Below are 21,904 nucleotides of genomic sequence, written 5' to 3'. Positions count from 1 at the left end.
AGCTTCATGTTGAGTAGTACGTGAAAATCATGCTAATAATATCAAAGCATATCAAGACACAAATCTATTCCTGGAAACTTAAATTGTAAAAACAAAAGAGAAGCCTCAAATTTGATCATGCGGAAATACAAAAAGAGATGCAAAGAAAATCAGGGAACAAATAAGAAGCCGAGCTCGAGCTCGAGCTCATGGTAGTAAACCCTTCACGCAATTTACATTCATGGATAAAGTACTTAATTTGAACCCAAACTCTTTCTTTAATATCTTTTAGGAAGGCCACCAACCTCCCCCGCCAGGCTTCCTTACAAGGATTTGATTGTATTCAGGTCTTGACGTCTGCAATCCAATCATACAACTAGATGAGTACATGCGATAACAAAATTTATACAAGACAAACAATAAATGTCCATGGATAATTTGGTCATGTCGGTCAGAAGAAAGAATATGGAGAAGGAAGACTGCTAATTAAGAATAGATTATAGTTACACTTAAATGGGGATGGCTTCAATCAGATATGATGATTTTTAGTGAAGCGAGTGGATGACCTAAATCGTGTGCACAATTTGAAGTACTGCACATGATAAGGTTATGCACTTTCATGTGTGGGAGCAATGGAATCCCGTAACGTGTTAGCATTTCCGTAAACAATGTAAAATTAAGGCTAAAGAGTTCACAACAATATCCAGCAATACTGATGCAGGGGAAGATCCAAATTCAAGGGCAATGTACTCAAACCCACTAGCGGAGATTAACACATCAACAACTATGAGTGGTTAAAACAATTGACCCTTTAACTAATTGCCAGTTAAATAGGATGTGCATTCACTCTAACTAATTAGCTTTCTCAAAATTCTCCTCCAATTATTTTCCTAATAAGACGGTGAAGAATCAGATGCACTGAAAATGAAAAGAATGCACGTGGAAATGAAAAGAAAAAGGAAGTCAAAGAGGGGGAAAAAAGAAAAAAAGAAGAAGAGGAAGACGAGATAAAAGATTTTCATAATGTGCCAATAACAAATGTCAACTAACTCCAGTGTCATCATTTAATTAAGTTGGGTTTGGATTATTTGTTCTTCTCATCACCAGAAAACAGAAAAAGTTGGTCCTCAACCTCAACTTAGTTTGTATTTTCCTGGTCATTTTTCTTTACAACCAATTACAGGGCCATGTAGAACATGTTTAAATAAAATAGAAGACAACTACTCTGCAAGATGCCAGAGGTGGCTAGCTAAAATATCTCCACAATATGCATCTTTCAATTGGGAACTTTTTAGAAATTGTCTGCATTTTATATGGCGCTATACGGTATACACGCACATGATTATTTCACACTCCACTTTCCTGGTCAATTACACTACAGTTCTCTCCGCAGCAAGCATGTATCAAGTTTATTGTAAAAACTACTAACAATCTGGCACATATTTTGAGGCAAATCATTAACAAGGTGCATCAATTCACAGCAATCATAACAGGTAATGAGATGTTTCCATGTTCTTGCTAGTTTCCAAATCCTACCAGCAAGTTAATCAAAACCATGAAGACAGAAACTAACAAGATCATTTAAATTCTCCACTCATTCTTTGCATTCATAACATATTATTTCATTAATTTAATCTTTCTGTAGATTTTTCTACAATTCTTCCCCCTTTTTTAATTTCTTCTTTTGAGCATAAAAAACTATGCTAAGAATCCTAAGATTTCGTAATTTTAAACTCTTACTCACAAAACTCCTAATGCAATTATCACCATTCACCTAGATTGCTAATTACTTAATTAGTCCTCTATCTTCCTCCATATAATCTTAAAATTGTAGGGAAAAGCTTATTAGTGATCAATTAAAAACTAGTAGAAACATTTACGGATGAATACTTCAGCAGCTTTTGAGTACAGTCACAATCTCAACACTTCACCTATTTCGAATTCCGGTGCCGGAAATGTGATTCATAGGAACTACTTAACATGTGTGTCAATACACATGCAAACCATGCCAAACACACATACTCCAACAGATATATGCTAAACCGCTAACAACAAAAGCAGCAGAAAAGAAGTAGATGTATATACAGAGAATTAGAGAAAGAAAAACCGACGAGATCTTTGAAGATGATGAAAGCAACGACGAAGAAGAGAACGAATAGGATCTCGAACTCTGCGAATCTCAGGAAGTCAAAGACTGCATTCACGGACCGAGTCAGCGCCGACTCATTACCTTTCCTCTTGTTCCCTCCGATTCCCCCACTCGCTCCGGTTCTCCTTGCCATCTCCGATTCAATTTCCGATTCTTCGATTCATCGATTGATCCTTATTTATATCCCAAAAAAAAAAAAACCCGACGATGGCTTGACTAGTCTTCCTCTCATTGGTTGATTTGACTTTGAAAAATTCAAACGCGGTGGCCAAAAGAAAAAACGAAAAATAGCACTTTGACCCCCTAGAGTTTATGGTATATTCAATTATTACCCTAAAATTTTAACCTGTGGTACTTTTTGATTGTCCATTTGGTGGCATTTTGTCACTAGAAAGTAGAAACCCAACTTGAGGTAGGGCTACACTTATTTTAATTTTAAATTATTATTAGTATTAACGTGAAAGAGCCGTAATTATTCAGTCATCTTGGCACATCACGTCATACATTAATGTGATGCACCAAAATCAATAGGATGGGTCAATTCACATGCAATTGATGTATGCTTATCTTCATTTTCAACTACTCATGTATTGTCACCAATCGCTCGTGAATTGACATCATCTTATTGGTTATGGTACATCTAATCAGTATATGAGGTCATTCTCAACTATCCATGTATTGTCACCAACCGCTCATAAATTAATACCATCTTATTGGTTATGGTACATCTAATCAGTATACAAGGTGGTGTGTCAAGACCTTTGAATAATTTATCTGTGCAATTTACGATGGACGTATAATTCCAAAAAAGAATGAGGGGTATTGTCTGCTTGCAAAGTTCTATCTTTACAAAAGCTTGAATGATTGAATCTTTAGTTATAAACCATATTGATGACTTATACTTAACCGATATGAGAGACAAGTTATAACAAATGTAGTCACGACAATTAACTAATTAGCTCATATTTGGATGTACTGGATCAATAAGAAGATTTTTCATGGCAAACTTGAAGGTAGAATGTACAAATATCCTTGGACAAAAAGATCAAGGCATACCATCCTCAACCATTACTCACATATTCATAATATAACAAGTTCATCACACAATGCAACAAGTGGGGGTGGGGGGGGGGGGGGCGGCGGGGGCCGTAGACAATGCAAAATTTCATTTCCTGAACAAAAAGACAGCATGGTGTGCTGTGGATTTACAGATTTCCTATACTGATTTCAATCGTGACTCGAGTTATCGACAAGCTTCAATGATAGGAAAGGCTTCTTCTTTGGCAAGCAGCATGTGAACAAGTAATCTCTGGCACGAATCGAGCTCTCGAAATCTCCTAAAACTGAAATGCTTCTCCCATACTCCAAACTTTAGACCCTCCCAGCTTTAGGAACCTGTGAAAGTAGGAAAGAAGAAAAGGGCAATGAGGAGATGAAATTTTCTCATCACAGAATAAAAGTTTTATCCATTGATATGTATACCTTCTTGAGAGTCCCCTTTGAACCACCAGGTGACGCTTTAGTCTCAAAAACTGGTTTCAATATCTCAAAGGAACACACTAGACCTTCATCGACACTCAATAGAGCACCGGCATTATCAAACTCCCCGCCATAGTTTGGAGCTGAGAATATTGTGACCAATCTTCGTTTGGCGAAAAACTCATAACCATCCTCTACCACCTGAAATTTGACGGCAACAAGATGAAAAAATAAGTCATCATGCTTCTTTGTAGAAAAGAGTCATCAATGCAAGGAAATCTATCACAACCTTTAGATGGTTCAGTCGGTAGATGGCTAATAAGAAAGCCAGAAGTACTTCTAAACATCAAAATTTAGAATGGCATTTCATTGAGTTTCAATCAAGGTTAATGTATTCCTGTAGGGTTAGCTAAATTCAGGAAGCGTAAGTTTCTTTGTTCAAGCTGAGGGGAATGCCAACTCAAAAGAATAATAACGGAAGCTTGTAAAGGCTTCCATGTTATGTGTATCAAGAGATAAGGTAGTTCATAATTCCTCTTTAGCTCATTAAAACCAAATTGGCGTACCTGATGACCCCGACAAATGAGATCAAGATCGTTCTTCTCCAAAAACTCAGCAACCCTATCAGCACCAAAAGTACATGAAACACCTCTGTCACTATGTCCCCAGCCCTCGAGCTTTGGATCAGGATCAGACCAAAGAAGATCACAGAGAAGACCGTTATCTGGAATTTCAGTTGGCCTCGGAAGCTCCCTTATTTGATCTAAATTTTCTAGTTCCGGAGATAGCCCCCCATGCATACAAAGTATCTTCTCATCAATAAGTGCAGCCACAGGCAAAGAATTAAAGCAATCGGTAAATATTTTCCAAAGCCTAACATTAAATCTCCTTTTACACTCATCGTAAAATCCATAAATACGATTGATCTTCGCATCTTCATGGTTTCCCCTCAACAGATAAACTCTGTCAGGATATCTTATCTTGTAGGCCAAGAGCAAACAAATGGTCTCCAAACTTTGCTTGCCTCGATCTACATAATCCCCAAGAAAGAGGTAGTTTGCAGTAGGTGGATAGCCACCATATTCAAATAGCCTCAATAGGTCCTGATATTGCCCATGTATATCACCTGAAGAGAGCAGCGGACAACAGACATACCCGTCAGAGAAACAAGAACTAACTGAAATTAAAAAGAACAGTAACACATTAGTTATGGTAATATGCGCCAGTATCCCTCTTTAATCAATAAAATCCCCTAGATATGCAGCAAGTGACGCTTGCACATAGCAATCAAATTGCCATTTTTAAGGCATGCATGTGGGCTGGAATCTGATGTTGAGCAAATACGAGTATGATTCAAGGTTCAATTCAAGGTGTTCTCCAATGATGCCCTCGTGCATTCATGCATCTCCAGTTTATCTAACAAACCCAGATCCAAACTTATGAATTTATGCCTACCCAGATGGGAATACTGCTCATATTTCTCAAAAATCAACAAAACTATAAGCTCCAAAATCTATTCTAATAATTCTTCTCTTGTCGTCTCCCAAAAATAATCAAAGACAATAGACAGTGTCCCAAAATGGAACAAGGGAAATAGAGAGCTGACCACATATGCGGATGGGAGCATGAATCTCGACTAGAATGGGCTGAGAAAGGAAGATTTGGCGAGCATTAACGCATAGTTGGCGGATCTCTCCCTCTGATAGCTGTACCTGCTTGCCTCCTTTCCCTTCCAATAGCCTCCTAATTATATCATCCAATACTCCCTTATCCATCATTCCCTCCATCGTTATCATCATCATTATCCTTCAATTCCAAAAATAAATAAAAAAAATAACAACACACCCAGTTCTTCACAGAAGAACAATCAAGATTTGGGCCTTTTCGATTATAAGGTTTTCGATCAAGAATTGGCCAATTTCTCTCGCAAAATAGAGCAACAGATAAAGAGCACAAAAGGGTCCCTGTTGGGTGTTGGCAAAAAAAATCAAACAGTTTTTAGGTTTTGAACAAGAGAGAGTAGATCCATATGAGAAATTCCAGAAAAGACTTGTATCTTAGAATTATGAAGGGATTAAATAGCCAAGATATGACAAAAAAGGGCTTAATCTGTTGAAATGACAAGAGAAATGGCAAGAGAGTGCAAAGAAGGTCAACACGGAGAGCCGAAATTTATTTACAGATCAAGAAAATAAGAAACACAAGAAAGCAAGTTGAGATAGAGACAGAGACGGAGATAGAGATAAATTTACAATATATGATATGAACAAATAAACAAAATTTGAATATGGGTTGTCATTTGCCTGTTTCCATGCTCGTCTCCCTTATCTTCTCTTGAGCTATTTCTGAGGAAAATTCACCCAAGTTGAAATCTTCAAAGGAAAGGGAGTGGATGATGGGAGGTTTCTGCTCTTGTAATCTCTCCCTCATACAAAACCGCGTATTTTGAATAGTCTGTTTATACTTTATACCGTAGGACTACCCATCACGTCCATTCACAAGTGACAAGTCACGATAAATAATTGCTTATTTATTTTATTCTTTCTTGTTATTGGTTCTTACAAATGATAGCATGCCACGTCAAAGACAAATTTAATACGAAAAAAGATCTTTTAGATTCCCTTTCATTCAGGGTGTCAAGGGCTATTTTTTTTTTTTTTTTTTTTTTACATGAAAATAACATATTAGCCAGTCACAAGTGACAAGTCACGATAATTGCTTATTTATTTTATTCTTTGTTCTTATTGGTTCTTACAAATGATAGCATGCCACGTCAAAGACAAATTTAATACGAAAAAAGATCTTTTGGATTCCCTTTCATTCAGGGTGTCAATGGCTATGTTTTTTTTTACATGAAAATAACATATTAGCCAGTCGGTTATCATTCAGGGTGTCAATGGCTATTCTTTGTAATTTTTTTGTGTTTGAAATAACCAATCAATTGATCGTTCTAGCGGTTGATTCGATTTGTATGGTTTTTTTAACTCCCTACTTTCATTAGTTGTTCATACCTTCGTCAGAAATTTTTGGTGTCTTTAGGACTTTGTCTTGATCAGTTATACTTTGGTTTAGATGATGAGAACATTCATGATCAATCAGGTAATTGAATAAACTAAACAATTAAAGATTCCATGATTTGACTACAAATTGCTCATATATATATAGATTACAAATTGTATGTCAAATCGTCTGTACGCGGGAGTTCTGAGTTCGATTTTTACTAAGAACAATACATTTATGGTCACGCGTTATATTTTTGTGTAATTGGTTGGAAACTCATTCATGATCTGAGGTTGGCAATGTGTCTAGCTGCTTTTTAAGCTCTGCTTGAATGATGAATCAATTGAAAAGGTAGACTCCATAAAAGAATGCGAAAGTCAAAAATTGTTTAGGTTGAGAACATGTTTTAATCACAGAAACTCAACGTCAGATTAATCAAGAAATCATGAGTAAAGTAGTAACAGTAGACACAAGACTAAAGGAAACCAATACACAAAACTACTCTAGGAGTCATTCAATTGACAGCAGATACTAAAAGCTCAATTTCCAGCCTCAGCACCATGAACACTCCAGAAAGATAGCTCTGAGTGTACCACAGGCCACTGCAGGAGTTGAAGAAATGGCCTTGGAGAAACTTTCGCACCCTTGTGCAACCCAAGCAGCATTACATCAAACGGAGCATGAGGATGCCACATTGGCCATCACAGACCTCCAAAGGTTGAGTCTTTGGCCGAGAAATATGAGGGTCTTGAGCACGAGAGCTGTTTAACGACACCATCTTCCTCTCAACTCCCATAATTTAGTCTTCTACATCAACTCAATGCATGCGATATCGTCGAAGGTTCCATTTCTAAGGAAAGAAGAGTGCTTTCCTCTGTAGAATATTCTGCAGGTTCACCAACAGAATGTAGAAATGACAGTTCATTCCTCAATATCTCAGGTCCCTGTTCAACCTGTAAACATTTCTGAGACTTCATTAATCCTTCTAGCTCCATTGCTACCTCTTTCATTGTAGGCCTCTTTTTCCCATTCAATCTCAAACATCTAACTGCAAGTTTTGCAATAGAGTAAAGATCCTCTTTCCGAGCTTCATTTGCAACTCGAGCATAAACAATCTGCAGTAGTTTATCATCCTTCATTGAAGAAATGAAGTAAGAAACCAGATTTCTATCTTCTTCAACTCTATAAAAGGATACAGGTTTTTCACCGGTCAGAAGCTCTACAAGCACAACCCCAAAGCTATAAACATCACTTTTGTCTGTGAACTGACCTGATTGGAAATACTCTGGATCCAAGTAACCAAAAGTTCCACGGACTGCAGTTGTTAAGTGAGTTTTATCAAATGCCATTGGTCTTGAAGTTCCAAAGTCAGCCACTTTTGCACTATATTTATCGTCTAACAGTATATTTGAAGATTTAATGTCTCTATGAAAGATGGGAAATGAAGCTGCAGAATGCATGTATGATACTGCTCCTGCCACTTCACATGCGATCCTTAGGCGCTGCTCCCATGGAAGTGAGGATTCTTGATCTACGCCATGAATATGCTGGGAAAGAGTTCCATGAGGAACAAATTCATATACTAGTAGTGGAAACTCGGTTTCCAAACAACAGCCTAATAATTTCACGATGTTTCGATGATTTATTTGTGACAGAATGACAACTTCATTAATGAACTGCTGAATTTGGTTTCTGTCAATCACTTTTGACCTCTTAACAGCAACTATGCTACCATCGGGTAACATACCTTTATAAACCATGCCATAGCCTCCCTGACCAAGCAACCTACTCTGGTTGTAGTTGTCTGTTGCTCTTTGAAGTTCTTCTTCAGTGAATACCTTTCCTTTCTCAGTAGTCCCATAAGATGCCAACTGTTGCTGTAACAATATGCCTCCATTTTGCTTAAACAATTTCTCCTTCCGAATTTTATTTCTTCTTTCCTTTATGACTCTAAACAGATAGTAACCAATAAGACAGACACACAAGAATCCAAAACCAATTCCAACACCTGCAGCACATGAGCGAGACAATTTGTGCATAAGAATGGTAAGGGCAAACAGCAAATTAGTTCAAGTTCTCTTGATCTTCGCCACTAGAGATTACGTACCTAATAGGACAGCCAATTTTGTTGGAAGTCTTTTGCTGCGCAGAATGCAACGGAGGCCTTCTTGGGATGCAAGATACCCATTGGGACAATAGCAATAAAAACTGTCTGGATTTTCATTGCAACTCTTGCTGTTGAGTGGGATCAGTAGAGGTGTACGAGGGTAGATGTAGTCATTTTCAGAGAGCATGTTTGCCTCGAAGATGCTTTTTTCACTAACTGTAAAAGCCTCCCCAATTGATCTGATGGAATCCCCTAGCATCACCTTATAGACTAACAAGGAAGTCACCCCATTAGCAGTCTGATTTTCACTTGGACATACACATCTAATAGGAATTGTTAACTCTGCGTCAACCAGAATAATGTCAGGGTAATAATAGTTTTGGCCGATCAGGGCCTGGCATGTTGTCAAGGCTGGGTAAACTTCATTGGCTATATGGGAATAGTTGTCGCCTGCTTGAATAGTGTAAGAAGCATAGTGCTGATAGATATTGCCAGAACAAGAACAATAGACCGGAACTATGATTGATTTGTTGTTGGGAAAATTATAGTTTGACGGTACATTGTTGATGGAAGCTATACTGGAGGCATCTGAGCCTAAGATAGAGGCAATGGTGGCAGGCGAATTATAGGCTGGCATGGTCTGAAAGGTTACAAAGGACTGGCATGACATCTGAGGGCGATCACAGACGTACCCTTTTGATAGAGCAGTAGTTTCATTGCAATACTCAGTTGATTGGTGATAGTAGGATTGTTGGCCTGATGATGATTGAAGAAGAAGAAGAGAGAGGAAGATGAAGAGGATGCAGAAGGAAATTAGCTCCATTGAACTTTGAACTTTCTTAGGCTCACAGATGAGATTGGTGAAAAATGGCAGGTTAAGAACTAAGTTAATTGAATTCTAAGAGGATACGTCTCTGAGTTCCATTGCAGTTGGGGCATGCTTATTACAACAAAGGGACATCTGGTGGAGGTACTTCTAGTTCTGCCACTTTCCACAGGAAAATTCAAACCAGCTCTCATGCCGCTTTTGTTGAGAGGACACTTGAACAATCCTTGAGTGGACTTTGACAAGAATTTTCAAAGTCAACAAAAAGGGCTGCCAGATGCACCGAATTGAATGCCAAATCAATTTCAGCACAATCATAATAAAAGATAAGATCTTGAAGATCTTTGTGACTTAGTGGTAACCAAAATTCTTACACTAATTGTAAGATTGATTCCGTCTCCTTCAAACAAAACAATATAAAAAGAAAACACATGTTGTTAGAAATTCACTCTCAACACTACAAATCAATATTATTCGCTATGAACCAAAGGCTCACACGGGATTTATTAACTCTTTGGCACAAATATTCGTAGTGTGATATTTGTTTATATGTCACTCGGTTGGTTACTTGGGTTGTGTCAATCTCATCGGATGAAGTCTTAAAACTTTCCTAACCAGAAAATAACTTGAACAATATCCAAGAGAATGAGAACATCAGCCCACAATTACATTCTCAATAGCTAAACTAGACAAAGTTAAATTGGCTGGATCAAGAAACACGAGAGTGCAAAGAACTAATCCAGATTAATTAGAAAATAATTGAACTACATGATTTGAACAAGATCATAAGAAAAAAAAAAAAGTGTAGTCTGTGCTGCTGATCCTTTTACCTGTTGCAAAGCAGAATCGTTGTTTTCTTTTGTCTCTTGAAACTATTGTTCTATAACATACCTTAACATCTGACTTTCTAATGCACCATAGAGAGTATTCGCAAGTAGATTAACGCAGCGCCGGCGGACGCGCGAGCAGCCGAGCAAGGTGGGGAGCGAGGGAGCCCGGAGGAATTGAAGGGGAGACGGAGAGTGACCGAATGCCCGTCAAAAAGCAGGCCTGGACTGTCATATTAGGCCCATGATTCCGGCCCTTTTAATTATATTTTTCTTGGGCTTAGGCCTTTGGAGAAAATGATGGCCCATATAAATACCTTAAATAGAAACAGATCCATCAGAGAATGAAAGTTTTTTTTTTTTTTGAACCTTGTCACTAAGATGGTACACACTATCTTTATCATTCTAACTAACTAGTGACTCAGATGTGAGAATGAAAGCTTTTGATAATCACTAAAGGGATGACTTGCTTATATATATATGGGCATTATATATGGTTTTTGGTTGAATTTTACACCACTAATTATGGTGATATGGATTTTTTGTCACAGAATATTCAACAAGTATTATATTATGGAGTCTAATGTATATTTTTACTTTTTAATCAATTTGATTAATATGTGAAAATCGACCACAACAAAAAAATGTTTTTAGCTACGATCGAAATCAACTACTAATTGAAAAATCGCAGGCCAAAAATTTACCTACAGAAGAAAAACTGCGAGGGGAAATAGGCGTCACAAGAATGATAGTTGTTGTTTTGATGAGCAAGTTGTAGCGTAAATAAAATTTTCAAGGTGAGGTATTAACTACATATCTATTTAGCTGGCCAAATTGAAACAATTTCATATAGCTTTTACTTTCTTGCATTTTTTGAGAATATGCAAATACGACAAATTACTTATTAGGCCTGGGAAAAAACATATTGATATATATGAAAATTAATTTAATTCCTTGCCTATATAACTATATAAGTCCCCTAATATATTTTTTTGAAATATTTTCATAGATATCTAAGAAATTAATTGATAACGTACCCCTATTTTTAGGCTAGGGATAATATTGATATGTATGGTAATTAATTTAATTCCTGCCTATATAAGTGGCCACAAAAATCATATCCCAATTCCCAGATATCAAAGAAAATAGGAGAAATGGAGAAATCTCCACTCAGAATGGCATTCTTGTTGGTCCTAATATTGGTTTCTAGCTTATGTAAGTGTTTTATGTTTTATTATATAATCATTCACTTATATTAAAATGTATATATACAGTTATCTTGAGCAGCTTGGGAAGATTGGTTAGCTAAGACACTTGATCTGGACCAATTGTGTTTGTTTGTTTAGTCTGTGTCTCGATTCATCGACAGTTTTGTTCGATTCATCTCAATGTTGTCCGGATATATTTCGATGTTTTTTTTTTTTTATTGTTCATGAAGGTGCCTATTTCCTTGGTTTCGGATTTGTAATTTCTTCCACTGCTAACAAAAATGAAGATATCTGACAGGTGTTTTACAGGCAACCGATGCATATCCAAGGGTGAGGTGCAAAGAAGACCGAGATTGCCTTGACTTGTGCGGAAATTACGACTATACCCATTATTGTCAGTTCGTTAGATGTGAAGCTGATACCAAATATTGTCTCTGCAACGAAATCTCACATCCTCCTAGTCCTTGGCTTCCTTGTGACTATTGATTGTAAATTGGTAATTGCAGGATATAAAAATTGAATTTGTATTTCTTCCTAATAATAAAAATACCGAGTCCTTTTAATTTTACCTGCATTTGTATTTACGATTTATTTACCAAGAATGAGAGCCTGACTTAAACGGGCCGTGCTTGATAATGGGCCACTGTTTCATGTCCCACAACTTCAATAATGGGCCAATTAACCTTACCTAAATGGGCTGCTTTTAAAGCCCATTTAAAAATAAAAATAGCCTAACATGACTGTCTGATGTAAACATCGAAGGTGAATCTCACATCGGTGGATTGAGGTAGGGATGACAATGGGTCGGGTACCCTTCCAATTAGGAAATACCAAAACCGTTCCAAAACCATTTAAAAAACCATTTAAATTTTCAAACCCGAAACCATTCTATAACCGTTTACCATCGAGTACCCGTTTATCATTTAACTTTTAATATTTTTATTTTTTCTTTGATGATTATATTAATATAAATTAATATTGAGTGTGATTTATATTAATTATGATTTTATAATTCAAATTAGTCTAATTTATAGTTTTATTAGTATGCTTCTATAATTATATGCGTTTTGATATACTTTATCATATTATAATTTAGTATCTTAGTAGTATACCTTTATAAATGATTTATAATATTATTACTATAATGGATCTTTTTATCAAACGGTTCGGGTACCCTAAACCCGATATCAAAAACCAAACCCGACCCTAAATTATGACGGGTTTGAAAATCAAAACCAAAACCGTTTCTAAAACCTATAGAATCGTTTTCGGGTTTTAAATGGATCGGATACCCTGCGGATAATGCTCGGATCTGATTTTTTTACCATCCCTAGATTGAGGGTCTGAGTTGCAGTATATAAGTTTGGCAAACCTAACATTAGTCAATGAGTTTTCTAGTGGCTAGTTAGGTCTGCTTGTTGCTGGGCTTGGGCCTCAATCTATATCAGAGCAGGTTTCGAAAACACGTGTCAGCCGGGGCTCGGAGGGGGTAGCAATGGCGTGTCGTAGGGGGTGTGAATGATGTAAACATTGAAGGTGAATCCCACATCGGTGGATTGAGGGCCTGAGTAGCAGTATATAAGTTAGGCAAACCTAACATTAATCAAAAGGTTTTCTAGTAACTAGTTAGGCTTGTTTGTTGCTGGGGTTGGGCCTCAATCTACATCACTGTCCAGGCCCGGTTTTGGAAGGGCGTTCATTCTCTTCGGGCTCCGTCGCTCTCTAGCTCGGCTGCTCGAGCGCCCGGTGGCGCTGCTTTAATCGACTTGCGGAGGACTCTCTATGGTGCAATAAAAACTCATATCTTGAGGTATGATATACATAACAATAGGTTCGAGAGACAAATCAATGACAACGATTCTGCTCATAGGGTTTTCTGCTGATAGCTTTCAGGGTTCAGCCTCCTCTGGTATTAATGGATTCATTGTTTCTACCAATTGTGGCTTCTGTTTTACTCTTGGAAAAGGGGGTTTATTAGAAAGTTTTGTCTTTTGGCAACTGAGAACTTTGTCATGTCGATTAACTACAGAGCTCTAAAAATATCCCTCTCCAGATAGAGGAAGCAGATTTGTAGTACAAATTTCAGTAATTCATTCTGGAATCACCAGTTGAATGTCAAAATTTTGTAGTAGAAAATAAGAAAAATGAAGGGAACTTCTCATGAAATTGGTCTCATCTTTAGTGAGTGATTCACCAAAGTATTGACATGTCTTTCGTTTTGCTTCTTCGTGGTTTATTATCCGAGTTTTATCCACTTGTCTTCCGCAAAGTGTTAATCATGGCAGGTTAGAATTTTTATTTCAGAAATGGGATTGATGGGTTGATTGGGTTTCAATGCGGAGAAAGATTGTGTAGAGATGAAGGTTATCCAGAGAATAAATACAGAGCACTCTGATGGATTCCGACTCTGATTCTGACTGAAAAGTCAAGTAACTTTTGGCTGTGGATTTGGGTTGCAGTAGCATTTAACAACATCTAATCTCATCCATTATGTCTGCTTCTGGATATGTGTGATTTGACTGAGTGTCGTCCTCTTGGCAGTTGGCAATTTCAGTCTTTTGTTGACTTTGATTCTTTGAAATTAAGAAGTCTGCCAAATTAAAATAAAGACATGAATACCCATTTGAATTTTTCTTTAATGAAAGTGAAACAAGTGTTTCCATCATATTCTAAATTATAATGCCGTAAAGAAGCATGAATCCTCAACTATGAAAGTTGAAAATGCACTGCATGTTCTAGTTCCATTTACACACGCCAACTCCTTTAAAAAAAGTAGTCTTTTTAGGCCAAACTCATCACAGGCATGAGCATTCAACCCCTCCATGGATCTGCCTTCATTCTGCATCTTCTTCTTCATCTCTCTCTTTCTTCTTCCTCAATCTTCATTAGGCCAACAAGCCTACTATATCGAATCATCTGACAATTGCAATGAAACTACAGCTCTGTCAAAAGGGTACCGCTGTAATCGCCCTCAGATGTCATGCCAGTCCTTTGTTTCCTTTCAGGCTAAGCCACCCTACGATTCGCCGACCGCCATCGCCTCTATCTTAGGCTCAGATCCCTCCAGTATAGCCTCAATCAACAACATCCCATCCACCCACAAAATTTCCGACAACAAAACAATCATAGTTCCAGTCTATTGTTCTTGTTCTGGCAATATCTTTCAGCACTATGCTTCTTACAATGTTGTAGCAGGTGACACATATTACCTTCTAGCCAAGGAAGTTTACACAGCCTTGTCGACTTGCCCGGCCTTGATTGGCCAAAACTACTATTACCCTGTAGAAATTCCTATCGGTGCAGAGCTTACAATTCCAATTAGATGTGCATGTCCAAGTGAAAACCAGACAGCTGAAGGGGTTAGTTCATTGCTTCTCTATAACGTGATGCCAGGGGATTCCATTGGATCAATTGGAGAGGCTTTCGGGGTTACTCAGAAAAGCATATTGGAGGCAAACATGCTGTCTGAAAATGATACCATCTACGCTCTGACACCTCTACTGATTCCACTTCACAGCAAGAATTGCAAAGAAAATCCAGGAAGTTTTTATTGCTATTGTCCTAATGGGTATCTTGCATCCCAGGAAGGTATCCGGTGCATTCAGCGACGTAAAAGACTTTCAACAAAAGTTGCTGTTCTATTAGGTATTTGATCTCTAATGTCGGATATCATGAAGAATCTGAATTAACTTTCCATTTTCCGCTTTACTATTATTTATGGGCAAATTGTTTGGCTTTTTTACTTCAGGTGTTGGCATCGGTATGGGATTCTTGTGCCTCTGTCTTCTTGGTTATTATCTGTATAGAGTTGTAAAGGAAAGAAGAAACAGAATTCGGAAGGAGAAATTGTTTAAGCAAAATGGAGGGATGTTGTTACAGCAAAAGTTAGCATCTAATGGGATTACTGAGAAAGGAAAGATATTCACTGAGGAAGAACTCCACAGAGCCACAGATAACTACAATCAGAGTAGGTTGCTTGGTCAGGGAGGCTATGGAATGGTTTATAAAGGTATGTTGCCTGATGGTAGCATAGTTGCTGTTAAAAGGTCGAAAGAAATTGACAGAAGCCAAATTCAGCAGTTTGTTAATGAAGTAGTCATTCTGTCACTAATAAATCATAGAAATATTGTGAAGCTGCTAGGATGTTGTTTGGAAACGGATTTTCCTCTCTTAGTGTATGAATTTGTTCCTAATGGAACACTCTCCCAACATATTCATGAGAAAAATGAAGAATCTACAATTACATGGGAGCAACGGTTAAGGATTGCATGTGAAGTGGCCGGAGCAGTATCTTACATGCATTCTGCAGCTTCATTTCCGATATTTCATCGAGATATCAAGCCTTCGAATATCCTGCTAGATGAGAAGTACAGAGCAAAAGTGTCTGATTTCGGAACTTCAAGATCAATCCCATTTGATAAAACTCATTTCACCACTGCAGTACAGGGAACTTTCGGTTACTTGGATCCGGAGTATTTCCAGTCGGGTCAATTCTCGGACAAAAGTGATGTATATAGCTTTGGGGTTGTGCTTGTAGAGCTGTTAGCCGGCAAAAAACCCCTCTCCATTTATCAAGGTGAAGAAGAAGATAGAAATCTAGTTTCGCACTTTATTTCTTCAATGAAGGATGACAGACTGCTCGACATCTTACATCCTAGAGCTGCAAAAGAAGGTAGTAGAGAGGATATTCACTGTGTTGCAAAGCTTGCAATAAGGTGTTTAAGATTGAACGGGAAAAAGAGACCGACAATGAAAGAGGTGGCAATGGAGCTAGAAGGATTGATGAAGTCCCAAAAGGGTTTACAGGTTGAACAAGATTCTGATATATTTAGGGATGAAGTTTCCTTTGTGCCTTCTGGTGGTGAATCCACAGAGCAGAGCTTTCTCATCTCCTTTGAAATGGAGTCGTCATCCTCGGTATAATAAACGTGTGTTGTGGATATATGTATCTTCCAAAGACCTGTATCACTGTCTGATATATATCTCCAAAGTGGAATCTCATGTCCCTTTGATGTGCTTCTGCTGCTGCACGGGTGACGAAAGGTGGCGAGAGTTTCTTTCAAGACCAGTTTCAAAGAAGTCTTCCGCGTTGTTGCTATCAATTCTGGCAAGTCTAATTATGCTGGGAGCCTTTCTGACCGTGTTCATGGCGCTGCGCTTGGAAAAACTAGTAAATTGAGCTTTTAGCATCTGCTGTCAATAGAATTTATCATATTGATGACCTGTGTAACAGTTAACGTGCTGCTTATAGTTTTCTTGATTAAGCTGAATGTTGAGATGAAAAACTTTTTCTGGATCAACAATCCTATAACAGGCTATATATCAAGATTTATTACAGAAGATTCCTTATTTGCAAAGGTTTTTTCTCTGTCTCTCCTTCCACAAGCACCAAAGAATGGCCATAAGGAACTTGCCTCGTGGGAGCAGTCTATTGAGAAGAAAAAAAAATCTCTGAACTGATAGATTTGTGTAATACCTGAATTTTACCTGTGTACTTAAAGAGTATGATGAGTAAGAGAAGAGGGTCAAGAACTCTGTCAATGCCACGGTTGGAATTTGGAAAAGTTCGATGGAGGAGAGGGTTGATTGGGCCGGGCCAATGGAAATTGGACTGTTGGTATAATGAAAATGGGTTTTGTTTTTGTTTTTGGGCTTATATGTTCTTCTTGGGCCTTTATTTGGTCTTTGAATTTTTGTGCTATTTTGGGTTAACAATTGGCTTTGGGCTTACGCTCAAGAAGTCCACAACAGGAGTGCAGAAAGAGAAGTCCACAACAGGCTTGCAGAAAAAGGATCTTGTCTTGTGTGTGCCAAGGCCCACGCTGTCATTGGGCCATTGCTCTAGTTTAGAAAGGGGAAAAATACGAATATGCCACTCAACTAAAAGAAAAATTTTACCGATTAAGTTATCCAATGTACTTAATTTAGGCAAATAGATCACTCCGGTCCAAATCCAATCAATTTTTGTAATGAAATATATATTCCTTTATATATTTAGAATAATGCATATCTAAATGGAAATCACTAAATAAAAAATAAATATATGGTATTTATTCATGTAGTCACTTCAGCAATAAAACTAATAAAAAGAAGGGAAAAAAGGCGTAAAGATATTTAGTGCTAAATGCTAATATGTGTAGTTTGACCCTTTGACCCAGAAGAAAGTTTAGGTGGTTGAGCACAAAAAAAAACAAGATTTTGAGCATCGAAACAAACAAAAGCCATGTCTGATTACTTCCCTCAAGAAGTTCTAGCCGATATTCTTCTACGATTACCCACCAAAACCATTGGCCTTTGCTCGTGCGTCTGCAAATCATGGCACTCTGCGATCACGAACCCTACCTTCGTCCACAACCATTTCACCCAAACCCAGAACGACAACGATCGTCGTCGTCTGTTCCTCCTCAGGCATTTTCCAGAGACCCACAACAGAGAGCGCTACTCTCTTCATTCCGACAACTACGCATTCGATAAAGTTCAAGACTTGGACTTCCCACTCCAGAGCTTCAATCGCCATTTTCGCATTGTTGGTTCCTGCAATGGCGTACTCTGCTTATCTGATGATACCACAGTGATTACTGCAAATTTCGTTTTGTGGAATCCATCAATACGTAAGTACATCTCCCTCCCGCGTCCCCTTGTCTCCTGTAGCTCTCACGGGCTTTTCACATTTGCTCTTGGTTTCGGCTTCGATTCTCTTTCGTGTGATTACAAGGTCGTGATGCTTGCATATCTCAAAACAAAATATGGGTTTTACTCTTCTCGTCGACCTACTGTGAATGTGTATTCTCTCAATACCAATTCTTGGAGAGACGTCAGTGCTACTGCTCTTTCGTATAGAGTGGTTGAGTTTCTCTGGACCCAGGTTTTCATGAATGGGGCTGTTCATTGGATCGCGTCCACTCATGATATTGGACTTAAACTTGAACGGTTCAATAAAAGCCCTTTCGGCAATTTGATTTTGAGGTTTGATCTTGCACATGAGGTGTTTGATAAAATGTCTCTTCCAGAGAGTTTGGTATCCAGCACTCAGTATGAACTGTCCATTACCGTCCTTGGTGAACGACTCTCGGTTGTGCAGTTCCATAGGCGTAGCTACCATGCCTGTTCCATATGGATGATGGAGGAGTATGGTGTGGCAGAGTCTTGGACTAAATGGTTGGAAATTGGTTTGATGTATGAAATCCCTGATCGACGACGGTTAGTCACGAGCCAAAATCTGGGAAAAGTTTTGGGTTTGCGGGAAAATGGTCAATTAGTATTGGAAATGAATGATGGGCGAGTGCTTTTTTATCATCCAGTGACACAAATGGTCAAAAATGTTGGAATTCATGGCTTAGAAGACTCTTTTTATTTTGACAGTTTTGTAGAGAGCCTAGTGTTGCTTGGCAAAGGCGCTGAGAATTTGAAGAGAGAGTGCATTCAATCAAATAAGAGAAGGAGATGTTGTTAGAAAGTGCCAACCTTGTCTTTATTCAATTCCTGATATGCTTGTGCCATGTAGGGTTGTAACTGGAGTGGAGGTGCAAAATCATGATGCAGGGCAACCTCTTAGTAATGTATATGGGGATAAGATTCAGAAACAATGGGGGAATACCTTTGCTTTTCTAGAGACATGGCTCATGGATGGCTTGGTTCAGCCCAGGATTGCATAGTTGTAAGATGAAGTTGCCTATGGTTTCAAGTAATTAGGCTTTCTGTAGTAATGGCCAATTGGGATTTGGGTGTTCTGTATGCTGTATACAACTTATTTTGATTCTAGCAGAAGTGAACTTGCTCAACGTTTATGTTATGATGATGAATATATATATATATCCCGAGTCAATTAGTTGGAGTGATAAGGATGGTGTGTATCACCTTGATGACCAAGGTTCGAATCTCCCTCCCCGATTAAAAAAAAATGCAAGTAAAGTTAAAAGGACTCATTATTTTAGGACAAACAAAATCCTGATGTTTTATTTGATGAGTCCAATTTTCATATCCTGCCAGCCATTACTATAACCATAACCATATATGACTACTAGTCACAAGGAATCCCATGCGGAGGAGGAAATTCAACTCTGTCGCATACACATTGCTTGTGATGATAGTCACAGTAAACGGCCATACATGAATGGCCAGGTGGGTCGCACAAGCTAAGGCAATCATCGTCTACTTTGCAACTCTTCTGTGCATCGCTTCCCTGTAAAATACCTGCACTCAAATTCAGATATATCATATAATATATATATCATCATTTAAGCTATCTACATATATGTATGTATATGTGTGTGTATATATATTAATATATATATATATATATATATATATATATATATATATATATAACTGAAGCAGACTTACAAAAGCTAGAAACCAATACTAGGACCAACAAGAATGCCATTCTGAGTGAAGATTTATCCATTTCTCTTCTCTTTTCTTTGATATCTGGGAATTGGGGTTTTAATTTGGCCACTTATATAGGCAATAAATTAATTAATTCCCATATATATCAATACGTTTTCTAGCTTAGAAATAAGGCAAGAAATAAGGGTAGGTAGGTTATCAATTAATTTCTTTGATATATGTGAAAACTTGATGTGCATCATGTGCTCACAAGTAAAACAAATTACAAAATTTCATGTGCGACATGTGGAGTCCACAGATTCACTTAAAATTTGTACATACAATTCAACAACTGTGATAATTGAGATATCAATTGATGAGAATTGAGATTTTCGGCCATTTTATATAGGCAAAGAATTAATGGGCCCATTTGGTAAGGTTCACTTGGCCCATTATTGAAGTTGGGGATATGGCCCAACCTGGAACAGGCTTCTGTTGTGTTGGCAGTGCATTCTTGATTTAACATGTATATAAAGCAGAAACTCAATTAAGCCTGCAAATAAATCATAAACATAAATATTTTTTGATAACCGATAACAACTCAACAAACATGTCTTTTAGATAGCCCATCAAGCTGAAATTCGGGTTGGAGTAGTAAGGCTTTCAAAAAAAATCATGTTAACCCGAATCGACCGGTCGGCTAAATTTATGTAAAAAATCCGACAAAAATAACCGTTGACACTCCTACGAACTAGGCACACACTGCCTAACAAGTTAATTGGGCCGAGACTTAGCGTAAACCATTTGAAAATAATTATATCAATTTAGAATCGAACACCCAACCTTGGGCAAGATTCTTCACACTCTAAATCCAGAGAGATCACACTGCTCGTAAAATGAAAAGGATGCAACATATATTCTTTTTCTTTTTTTTTAATTTTGCAAAAACCCTGTTTTATTGGATGACATAGAGGAGTCCAATTTTCATATTCCTGCGATTATCATGACTAGTCACAAGGAAGCCAATGACCAACGGGAAGATCTGTATATTTGACGCATTCACAACGGCTGTGCTCATAGTCACAGTAAACTTCCGAACATGGATGGCCAGGCATGAAACACAATTCAAGGCAATCACGGTCATAATTGCAACTCGTCCATACATCGGTTCCCTGTACAATACCTGCACTCAGATATCATCATTTTTGTTAAATAACTGCTCACATAATCAATCTTCCCAAGCTACTTAAGATAACTGTATCTATATGTTTTGTATATATACAAGTGAATGATTATATATATATATATATATATATATATATATAACAGACTTACATAAGCTAGAAACCGATATTATGACCAACAAGAATGCCATTCTGAGTGAAGATTTCTCCATTTCTTCGATAATATTTGAAGTCAGTTTCTCTTCTATTTTTCTTTGATATATGGGAATTGGGATTTTTTGGCAACTTATATAGGCAAGGAATTAATTAATTAATTCCCATATGTAGCAATATTATTTATAGCCTAGAAATAAGGGAAGAAATGAGGGTAGGTTATCAATTAATTTCTTTGATGTCTGTGAGACCTTTAAATAAAGTTCTTTTTCTTTCCCACACCAAACAAGATTGGGGGTAGGTCTAGTGTTGGAAAACACTGAACTCATTCGGTGGTGCACCAAGAAATTTTAAAAAATTATGAAAAAATCATAAATAAACATGACAATTCTAAACCGTCATATATAAACACAAAACATTCGATATTCAATCGCGATGAATTTCATTTTTGTTTCAAACAAAAAAATATTGTTGGATTCGTCATGTTAAATACTAGACATTTATGATTTTTTTAAAAAAAATTTAACATTTTTTTTGGTGCACCGAATGAGTCCAATGTTTTGCAATACTGGACCTACCCTGAATCCCACCATTATGAAACTCAAAACACCAGTCCGATAAGAATTGTTTCAGGCTAGCTTGATAAAGCCCGGGTCGGGTCTCCGGG

At 37.6% G+C, this 21,904-nt stretch overlaps 5 protein-coding genes across 5 annotated transcripts; 2 read left to right on the top strand and 3 right to left on the bottom strand.

The window, feature by feature from the left end:
* Positions 1-33: 33 nt before the first annotated feature.
* LOC120009355 lies at positions 34-2,300 on the bottom strand. Its single transcript, XM_038859912.1, has 2 exons — positions 2,091-2,300; positions 34-336 (listed from the first exon to the last, which is right to left on the bottom strand). Exons 1-2 carry the CDS (start codon positions 2,259-2,261, stop codon positions 268-270), a joined length of 240 nt encoding a protein of 79 aa, XP_038715840.1. The 5' UTR covers positions 2,262-2,300; the 3' UTR covers positions 34-267.
* Positions 2,301-3,160: 860 nt separating this feature from the next.
* LOC120009337 (serine/threonine-protein phosphatase PP1 isozyme 9-like) lies at positions 3,161-6,018 on the bottom strand. The gene is made up of 4 exons (XM_038859892.1): positions 5,214-6,018; positions 4,174-4,733; positions 3,611-3,808; positions 3,161-3,523 (listed from the first exon to the last, which is right to left on the bottom strand). Exons 1-4 carry the CDS (start codon positions 5,407-5,409, stop codon positions 3,500-3,502), a joined length of 978 nt encoding a protein of 325 aa, XP_038715820.1. The 5' UTR covers positions 5,410-6,018; the 3' UTR covers positions 3,161-3,499.
* Positions 6,019-6,991: 973 nt separating this feature from the next.
* On the bottom strand, positions 6,992-9,732 carry LOC120009335 (wall-associated receptor kinase-like 1). The gene is made up of 2 exons (XM_038859890.1): positions 8,715-9,732; positions 6,992-8,615 (listed from the first exon to the last, which is right to left on the bottom strand). The coding sequence occupies exons 1-2, from the start codon at positions 9,535-9,537 to the stop codon at positions 7,420-7,422; spliced, it is 2,019 nt and encodes a 672-aa protein (XP_038715818.1). The 5' UTR covers positions 9,538-9,732; the 3' UTR covers positions 6,992-7,419.
* A 4,564-nt stretch (positions 9,733-14,296) lies between these two features.
* Positions 14,297-16,924, top strand: LOC120009336 (wall-associated receptor kinase-like 1). The gene is made up of 2 exons (XM_038859891.1): positions 14,297-15,220; positions 15,324-16,924. The coding sequence occupies exons 1-2, from the start codon at positions 14,398-14,400 to the stop codon at positions 16,496-16,498; spliced, it is 1,998 nt and encodes a 665-aa protein (XP_038715819.1). The 5' UTR covers positions 14,297-14,397; the 3' UTR covers positions 16,499-16,924.
* Positions 16,925-17,741: 817 nt separating this feature from the next.
* Positions 17,742-19,409, top strand: LOC120009795 (F-box protein CPR1-like). Its single transcript, XM_038860499.1, has one exon. It carries the CDS (start codon positions 17,799-17,801, stop codon positions 19,026-19,028), a length of 1,230 nt encoding a protein of 409 aa, XP_038716427.1. The 5' UTR covers positions 17,742-17,798; the 3' UTR covers positions 19,029-19,409.
* Positions 19,410-21,904: the final 2,495 nt, after the last annotated feature.

The sequence above is a fragment of the Tripterygium wilfordii genome, chromosome 11 (genome assembly GCF_013401445.1).
Source record: "Tripterygium wilfordii isolate XIE 37 chromosome 11, ASM1340144v1, whole genome shotgun sequence".
NCBI classification, from domain to species: domain Eukaryota; kingdom Viridiplantae; phylum Streptophyta; class Magnoliopsida; order Celastrales; family Celastraceae; genus Tripterygium; species Tripterygium wilfordii.
This window is presented reverse-complemented; position numbering and strand designations above follow the sequence as displayed.